Source organism: Ailuropoda melanoleuca, chromosome 9, assembly GCF_002007445.2.
Source record: "Ailuropoda melanoleuca isolate Jingjing chromosome 9, ASM200744v2, whole genome shotgun sequence".
Lineage (NCBI taxonomy): Eukaryota > Metazoa > Chordata > Mammalia > Carnivora > Ursidae > Ailuropoda > Ailuropoda melanoleuca.
In genome coordinates this window covers 6,260,555-6,270,173 of record NC_048226.1, presented here as the reverse complement: position 1 = coordinate 6,270,173, position 9,619 = coordinate 6,260,555, and the positions used below count along the sequence as shown (strand labels likewise).

The window sequence follows — 9,619 nt, the reverse complement described above, 5'->3', positions numbered from 1 at the left end:
GCCCTCTCGGCTCAGGAAAAAAGAGCCACGTGCAAAGGTTGCTTTTAAATCCTTAGATATTAAAACCGGCCCGAGTGGCTTCCCCCATATCCTCACTCCCTCTGTATGTCAACACACGGGACTTGCAGCAGGCGCGTAGTTGGGCCACCTGGGAAGCTTGGAAAGCTCTTGATGCCCAGGCCACACCCCAGCACAACAGAGTCTCTGGGGATGGGCCCCAGGCCCCCCAGTTTTAAAACTCCCCAGGGATTTCCAGCCTGCAGGGATCTCGTTAAACTTAAGATACGAATTTAGCCGATCTGAGGTGGGGCCTGAGATTCTGCCCTGTTAGCAAGCTCCCCAGTGGGAGAGACACCACCGTCCTGGGACCCCAGTGAGGTTCCTGGGGATCCTGTGAGCTTCCGTCTCGACCCTGCACTGCTGAGTTTGCTCAACACCAGAGCCACACCCACCATGGGAAGTGGGATTGAAAGATGGTCCAGCTCACCCCTCAGGTGGCTCTTCAGCCCCTTTCCCGGCTGGCTTAAGAGCCGGCCTTCCCTCTCCCAGGAAGCTCTGCAGACCACCAGGTGGCATCAGAGCCCTCCGGCATCTCTGAAGGTAAACGAGAGAGACTGAGCAGTGTGGCCAGTCTCGTTCAGGGCTCTCTGAAGCTTCTGGCTTCTCTCCCTCCTGAGACCTCCAGCCACACCTTCACAAATTGCCTCCGTCTGCTCACTGACAACATTCCCCGAAGGTCCACGTGAGGACAGCAGTCACTTTGTTCAAATTACTTCTCCGTGGCAGAATCCCGCCTCATCCCGATGTCTCCAGAAAGAAAGCCATTCCAAGCAGCAAACGGCTGTCATGAAATTCATGTTTCGTTGTCCTCCTTCCCATACTTGGTGGCTTTCCAAAGAGGATTTTATTGTCCCTCTTCCTCTCACGAACGCGACAGTGGTGGTCACCTAACGGAATCCAGCATGCACGCAGCTGGGATTTTGCGATGCTGAGCATGGCTGATTTTGACATTAATATTTATGGTCTTCAAACACGTTCTCCCAAAGGTGGCACCACCCTTCCCAGATAAGGTCTGGCCCGTCCCCTCACCTCTTCCCTGCCCGGCTTGTCTCTGCGCCTGGAGGGGCAGTACCAGGGCATGACCGGCAGGGGGCGGTGCCAGCCCACAGTCGGAGCTGACTCACTGGGTCGCAACCCCACAGCCTCTTCCTCAGAAAACCCAAGGGCTTTCTTGGCAAACCGCGACCCTGAGCTGAGGAGCTGGTCCTCCCGACTGTAGGGGAGACCCCAGCGTCCCATTTGGATCTACGGGAGAGCCTCCAGGTCAGCCTCTGCCTGCGGTTTTCTCCACATCCTGATCTCATTTGTAAATCAGAGCCCCCATCAATCAGAGGGTGGGCCTGGGCTGCACTTACAAGGGCTCCCGGCAGTTGAGGACCAAGGGAAAGACAGAAGTCATTCAAGAGGGATCAGCCTCTGTGTCCCTCAGATCTGGGACACAACTCTTTTACAAGACAATTAGAAATATATCCTGAAAGTTTTAAAAATTTCTTTGACTCCGCCTCACCCCTACATATGCTCTACCAACAGCTCCACCGTAGGGTCACCAATGCTCCCCATCCTGGCAAATGCAAGTCTCCGTTCTCGGATCACTTGACCCCTCGGCACCCCTGCACAGGGGTTCACACCCTCATATTGAAATACCTTCTTAGCTCCAGATGTTCTAGGAGATCCCTCGAGGGGCAAACGAGTGCCCTCACTCTTTTAGGCTTAAATACAAGAGTTCCATGTAAGATTTGATTTGGAAAAGGGGACCCTCCCCTCCGAAGGGGTTTTGAAGGGTTTGGGGAAAATCCTCACTGGTCAAGCTTCCCACCCCTCCACCCACAATAATTTGCTATGATTCGTCCTCCAGCTCCGAAGTTCTATGTAAATATCATTTACGACTTTGGACTCTCAACTGTGATCATTAATAAAGAAGGAAGCTACAGGGATGACGAGCATACCCGGCACACCCTAGAAATGAAAGAAAGGATGTAAGAAATAAGTGCGTGTGTATGTACATTCACACGTACACGTATACACACACACACTGGAAAACAAAAACGAGGACTCTCAGTGGATCAGAAAAATTTCTGAAGGAGTGGAAGCAGATGGGATTGGATTAAACCTACAGCCCAGGAAATCGCTGAAGGTCCTGCCCCCAAAAGTGGGCACAGTACCCAGGGTGTTTCACTCCCAGAAGGAGGGGCAAGTGTGGGAAAGCCCTGGGGTGATCACTGGGCTACTGGGGTACCTGGACGGGTGCAGCCGGACCAGCCGACCCTCAGCCACCGCACTAGCCAGACTACAGGAACAAGCATGTGCCCCCAGGTGGGAAAGTCAGTGGCGGATCTCGGGAGAAGCCCCGGGCAATGCCCGCAAGCCGGGAGCCCCGCAGCTAGCCCTTCTCCGGGAGGGAGCGGCATGCTCAGCTCACAGAGGCCTCTAACCGGGAGTCTCACCCCACGCTCCAAAATCGCCATGCACTTGAAGGAAAGAGGACTTTACAGAAGGAAAGTGTGTGCGTGTGTCAAAACCTGCACAGCTGGAGAGTAGAAGCTTATCCCTGTTAAGTGCCTCACACCGAAGACAAGAACTTTCACTGACATTAGGATGAGCGGACTTGGAGGTGTCGTCCGTACATCTAAGACTACCAGTCAAGGGGCGCCTGGGTGCCCCAGTCCGTTGAGCATCAGTCTTCGGCTCAGGTCATGATCCCAGGGTCCTGGGATTGAGTCCTGGATCAGGCTCCTTGCTCGGCAGAGAGCCTGCTTCTCCCTCTCCCTCTGCTGCTGCTCCCCCTGCTGGGGCTCTCTCTCTCTCTCTGACAAATAAATAAATAAAATCTTTTTTTAAAAAACACAAACTACCAGTCAACTACCCCACATAGGAGGGGACACAANAAGGTAAACGAGAGAGACTGAGCAGTGTGGCCAGTCTCGTTCAGGGCTCTCTGAAGCTTCTGGCTTCTCTCCCTCCTGAGACCTCCAGCCACACCTTCACAAATTGCCTCCGTCTGCTCACTGACAACATTCCCCGAAGGTCCACGTGAGGACAGCAGTCACTTTGTTCAAATTACTTCTCCGTGGCAGAATCCCGCCTCATCCCGATGTCTCCAGAAAGAAAGCCATTCCAAGCAGCAAACGGCTGTCATGAAATTCATGTTTCGTTGTCCTCCTTCCCATACTTGGTGGCTTTCCAAAGAGGATTTTATTGTCCCTCTTCCTCTCACGAACGCGACAGTGGTGGTCACCTAACGGAATCCAGCATGCACGCAGCTGGGATTTTGCGATGCTGAGCATGGCTGATTTTGACATTAATATTTATGGTCTTCAAACACGTTCTCCCAAAGGTGGCACCACCCTTCCCAGATAAGGTCTGGCCCGTCCCCTCACCTCTTCCCTGCCCGGCTTGTCTCTGCGCCTGGAGGGGCAGTACCAGGGCATGACCGGCAGGGGGCGGTGCCAGCCCACAGTCGGAGCTGACTCACTGGGTCGCAACCCCACAGCCTCTTCCTCAGAAAACCCCAGGGCTTTCTTGGCAAACCGCGACCCTGAGCTGAGGAGCTGGTCCTCCCGACTGTAGGGGAGACCCCAGCGTCCCATTTGGATCTACGGGAGAGCCTCCAGGTCAGCCTCTGCCTGCGGTTTTCTCCACATCCTGATCTCATTTGTAAATCAGAGCCCCCATCAATCAGAGGGTGGGCCTGGGCTGCACTTACAAGGGCTCCCGGCAGTTGAGGACCAAGGGAAAGACAGAAGTCATTCAAGAGGGATCAGCCTCTGTGTCCCTCAGATCTGGGACACAACTCTTTTACAAGACAATTAGAAATATATCCTGAAAGTTTTAAAAATTTCTTTGACTCCGCCTCACCCCTACATATGCTCTACCAACAGCTCCACCGTAGGGTCACCAATGCTCCCCATCCTGGCAAATGCAAGTCTCCGTTCTCGGATCACTTGACCCCTCGGCACCCCTGCACAGGGGTTCACACCCTCATATTGAAATACCTTCTTAGCTCCAGATGTTCTAGGAGATCCCTCGAGGGGCAAACGAGTGCCCTCACTCTTTTAGGCTTAAATACAAGAGTTCCATGTAAGATTTGATTTGGAAAAGGGGACCCTCACCTCCGAAGGGGTTTTGAAGGGTTTGGGGAAAATCCTCACTGGTCAAGCTTCCCACCCCTCCACCCACAATAATTTGCTATGATTCGTCCTCCAGCTCCGAAGTTCTATGTAAATATCATTTACGACTTTGGACTCTCAACTGTGATCATTAATAAAGAAGGAAGCTACAGGGATGACGAGCATACCCGGCACACCCTAGAAATGAAAGAAAGGATGTAAGAAATAAGTGCGTGTGTATGTACATTCACACGTACACGTATACACACACACACTGGAAAACAAAAACGAGGACTCTCAGTGGATCAGAAAAATTTCTGAAGGAGTGGAAGCAGATGGGATTGGATNCTCAGTGGATCAGAAAAATTTCTGAAGGAGTGGAAGCAGATGGGATTGGATTAAACCTACAGCCCAGGAAATCGCTGAAGGTCCTGCCCCCAAAAGTGGGCACAGTACCCAGGGTGTTTCACTCCCAGAAGGAGGGGCAAGTGTGGGAAAGCCCTGGGGTGATCACTGGGCTACTGGGGTACCTGGGCGGGTGCAGCCGGACCAGCCGACCCTCAGCCACCGCACTAGCCAGACTACAGGAACAAGCATGTGCCCCCAGGTGGGAAAGTCAGTGGCGGATCTCGGGAGAAGCCCCGGGCAATGCCCGCAAGCCGGGAGCCCCGCAGCTAGCCCTTCTCCGGGAGGGAGCGGCATGCTCAGCTCACAGAGGCCTCTAACCGGGAGTCTCACCCCACGCTCCAAAATCGCCATGCACTTGAAGGAAAGAGGACTTTACAGAAGGAAAGTGTGTGCGTGTGTCAAAACCTGCACAGCTGGAGAGTAGAAGCTTATCCCTGTTAAGTGCCTCACACCGAAGACAAGAACTTTCACTGACATTAGGATGAGCGGACTTGGAGGTGTCGTCCGTACATCTAAGACTACCAGTCAAGGGGCGCCTGGGTGCCCCAGTCCGTTGAGCATCAGTCTTCGGCTCAGGTCATGATCCCAGGGTCCTGGGATTGAGTCCTGGATCAGGCTCCTTGCTCGGCAGAGAGCCTGCTTCTCCCTCTCCCTCTGCTGCTGCTCCCCCTGCTGGGGCTCTCTCTCTCTCTCTGACAAATAAATAAATAAAATCTTTTTTTAAAAAACACAAACTACCAGTCAACTACCCCACATAGGAGGGGACACAACGGCCACCCTGGAAGGGGGTCCCAGCTCCTGACCATCACTGCACACATCACACCGCGCCCAACTGAGAGGACAAAGCCACCACAAAATGGAGCCACTTCAAGGCTGCTTCCAGCCCAGAATTCCACGTGAAAAAGCTGTCTCCTGCCTACCGGCCACCAAAATTGCTGTGTTTGCCAGATCGTCGTATATCCCCCCTCTTTTATCCTTTTACTGTATTTTATTGAATTTTATTTTGGCAGGGGAGAGATCTTTAAACCAGCCTCCTTGCCTGCTTTCACAGACCCTCAGAGGTACAACTGCTAGAAAGGAAGTCATCGAGAAGCTTAGACTCTTTGAAATTCAACCCCACCCAAGTCACTGTCCTAAGCTTCAGAGGCAGTAGGAATATAACTGTCCCCAATTCTTTGTGTTCGAGGGAATTGCCCCTGCTTTATTGACCCCCACTTGGGAGGAGGGTGACACCTGAACTCATCTAGCTGAGGGAGGTTCAGGGGGGACCACAGCCCTTTTCCAAAAATTCTGGGTCCAGGACGGCTGAGGAGAGCCCAGGGATGCTAACTACAGGTGGGCGGCAGGAGACGTCCTCAGAAGGCTGTGTTCTCAGCTTGGCTCCGGGAGCCAAAGAGCTGCTCAGCGATGACCTTGCCATCATACTTGGGCAGTGTGCCTCCAAAGTCAGAGGGCAGAATGTCCTCATCAAACTCCTGGAAGAAGCCAGAGAGGTCATCTCCATGGACATAGACCTACAGGGAAGCCGGGGAGACAGAGCTGAGTGGGGGGTGTTCTCAGGATGGGGGACGGAGGGGAGGAAAGGGACAGGAGGAGAAAGGCACAGCCCGCCATGTCTGCCTGATGGTGTCCGTCTCCACAGTCCTCCATGTCATGCTGTCACTCAGCTCAGGACCAAGGCCCAGAGTCTGAGGAGGGCTCAGGTGGGGTCCCCTCCTCCTCCCACCCTCATCCCCCGGCCCGTGCCATGAACGCTTTCCTGCCACCGCCACCATTCCCTCACTGGCCAGGGCATGAGTGAGCCCCTCCCTGTGTGGCCATGCACTCACCCTCTGGAGTAGCTTGGTCTTCAGAAAAGGCTTGACCATGTTGTAGGTGGTGGTAAAGTACCACGGCTGGTGGATGAAGTGGACGGCTTTGAACCGGGCTGGGAAGGAATCCTACAGTGACAGAGAGGGCCCCAGCCCATGGCCCCAGTGGCCTCAGAGGCTCCCACTCATTCCCCCACTGCCTCCCCCCATGGCTCCAGGACAGACTTGTCTCATCACATGGTTGCCCCAAAGGACAGCCCACTAAAGGTTCCAGCCCTGGGCCAGCAACTGGGGAGCCTCGCTTCACGAAGGCTCCAGACTGCAGGGAGGGAGCCCCCTAGGCCGTGCAGCCCAGCCCTCTCCCTGCCGATGAGTATCAGGTGCCATTAGGGGAAGTGAGGGAATGAACTGGTAGCCTTGCTTGGTTTTTAGGTGACCGAGCTTTTGCAAACCCACTTGCCTGCTGAGCGGCCTGAAAACTATTCTAGACCCCAGGGACACTCGCTGTCTTTCAACACCCACCCCCTTCACGACCCCCATCTCCCACCCCTCCTTTCCCAGATAAACGTAAAGCAGATTTCGGAAGGACTTCTGACACGTCAGTATAGACAGGAGTGAGTTGTCAGGGACATCAGCGATCATCCCTTTCTTGGGACAAATTCACAAAGAGAAGCAGTGTGACATATGCGGACCGAGAAGGGGATTCCAGGTCTGAAGGTGTAGGTTCAAGTCTGGCCTCTGCCACTTTAGAGTTTTATGACCTTGAGAAGTCATTCAAGTCTCTGAGCCTCGGTTTCAAGGTTTGTAAAATGAAGCAGAGAGGAGGAAGGGTCTGCTCTCGGGGAGTTAAGGAGTGAATGTGGAGAATGCTCGGCACGCTGCCCGTCACCACGCAAGCCTCTGTGGTTGGCATTCCTCATCACGGCGCTAGTTGGTCTGCTTCTCGGGGCCTGGCCAGCACCGCTAAGCTGGGCACCTGGGCCCAGCCTCCCAGCCTCCCGACCTGTGAGAGGCTCCTGCAGGACAGAGGGCGGAGGCCTTACCTGGAGCATGTCCACCATCTTCCTGAGATCGGAAGCCCGAAGCCCGGCAGCCTGCTGCATGGTAAAGCCCTTGAAGTTCTCAATGATGCAGAAACCATTAATCTGAGTTTCCTCATTCTCTAGTAGCTTCTCCAGGATGAAACAATATGCCTGCAAGATCTTGGACACAGAGCGGACAGGCTATAAGACCCAACATGCAAAGATAATTAAGGCTTACGGTCCTGAGAGGAGAGCTAACCAGTACACCCTTTACCAGAAGAAATTTGTCACAGGGGGCGACTGGGTGGCACAGCGGTTAAGCGTCTGCCTTCGGCCCAGCGTTATGGGATCGAGCCCCATATCAGGCTCCTCCGCTATGAGCCTGCTTCTTCCTCTCCCACTCCCCCTGCTTGTGTTCCCTCTCTCGCTGGCTGTCTCTATCTCTGTTGAATAAATAAATAAAATCTTAAAAAAAAAAAAAAAAGAAATTTGTCACAGGCTTTAAACTGGCACATTCCACCTCTGTGGATGTGTCCCAAGAAAATAACCTTGAATGTCATATCCATGGTTAGATGCTAGGGTGTTTATCCCAGGACCCTTACAGTAGAAACACTGGAAACAACCTAAATGCCCAACAATAAGGGACTGCTGAAATTATGGTACATTCATGCTATGGAATATTCTGGAGCAGTTTAAAAAATATATATATAATATATTATATTTTATATATTATATATTATAATAAATATATAATCTATATGATGATACAGGAAAACATTCATTCATGAAATATTATTGTATGGTATGATCCCATTTTTACAAGAAAAAAATATGTGTATGTGTGCATCTATGTGCATGTTTCTAGAAAAAGTAGATTGGAAGGATGTCAATGGTAGAAATTTCTGGGTGGGAGAATTGTGGATCATTTTTAATTTATGATTCTTTCACATTTCCTAATAAGTACATATTACTTATGTAATAAGTACTTATGTACTTATGTAATAAGAAAAAATATTTTTAAATAGTTTTTTTTTTTAAGATTTTATTTTTGTGGGGTGGCTCAGTCAGTTAAGCGTCTGACTCTTGATCTCAGCCTGGGTCTTGATCTCAGGGTTATGAGTTCAAGCCCCGCATTGAACTCATACATAAAAAAATATTTTATTTCTCTTTTAAAGATTTTATTTATTTATTTGAAAAAGAGAAGAATGAGCAGGAGGAAGAGAGAATCTGAAGCAGGCTCCCCACTGAGTGAAAAGCCTGACACAGAGCTCGATCCCACAACCCTGAGATCATGACCTGAGCCAAAACCAAGAGTCAGACGCTTAAGTGACTGAGCCACCCTAGGCCCCCTAAAGATTTTTTAAGTAGTGTCTACACCCAATGTGGGGCTCGAATTCACAACCCCACGATCAAGAGGTGCACACTCCACCGACTGAGCCAGCCAGGCCCCCAAGAAAAAATATTTTTAAATCTCTTCCCCAAACACACACATGCACATACGTGCCCCTTAGTCCTAAAGCCAGTATCTTAGTGTAAGACACCGTAGCTGCTCCTATCTCTGTATCATTTAACTCTCTGTTGGAGGTGCTGGCCAATGCAACCAAGCTTTTTTTTTTTTTAATCAGGGGCACAAGTAGAAAAGGAAAAGAAAAACCATCTTTTCTATTTACAATGTGATAGCATTCTTGGAAAACCCAAGAGAATTGATTATAAAACTACCATAAATTTAAAAATTCAGGATATAAAATTAATATAAAAAAACAATGTTCGTATATACCAACAATAACCAATCAGAAGACATAATGGGAGAGAAAACCCCATTTACAACAACACTTAAGACGAGCTTAAGGGAAAATGTGCACAATGTTTGTGAGGAAAACTTTAAAAGCCTCCTCAAAGTCCAAAAATAGGGGCCACCTGGCTGGCTTAGTGGGTAGAGGATGCAACTCTTGATCTCGGGGTCGTGAGTTTGAGCCCCACACTGGGTGCAGAGATTACTTAAATTAATTAATTAAAATAATATGGGGCGCCTGGGTGGCATGGCAGTTAAGCATCTGCCTTCGGCTCAGGGCGTGATCCTGGCGTTATGGGATCGAGCCCCACATCAGGCTCCTATGCTATGAGCCTGCTTCTTCCTCTCCCACTCCCCCTGCTTGTGTTCCCTCTCTCGCTGGCTGTCTCTATCTCTGTCAAATAAATAAATAAAATCTTA

At 50.9% G+C, this 9,619-nt stretch overlaps 1 protein-coding gene across 1 annotated transcript in view; it reads right to left on the bottom strand.

The window, feature by feature from the left end:
* Nucleotides 1-5,831: 5,831 nt before the first annotated feature.
* Nucleotides 5,832-9,619, bottom strand: part of RLBP1 (retinaldehyde binding protein 1) — an 11,193-nt gene continuing 7,405 nt past the window's right edge. The window contains exons 5-7 of the mRNA XM_011225407.3: nucleotides 7,429-7,587; nucleotides 6,404-6,514; nucleotides 5,832-6,088 (exon numbers count right to left, since the gene is read on the bottom strand). Coding sequence (XP_011223709.1) covers nucleotides 5,930-6,088; nucleotides 6,404-6,514; nucleotides 7,429-7,587 — 429 coding nt within the window. The 3' untranslated portion in view covers nucleotides 5,832-5,929. The remainder of the gene's footprint in view (nucleotides 6,089-6,403; nucleotides 6,515-7,428; nucleotides 7,588-9,619) is intronic.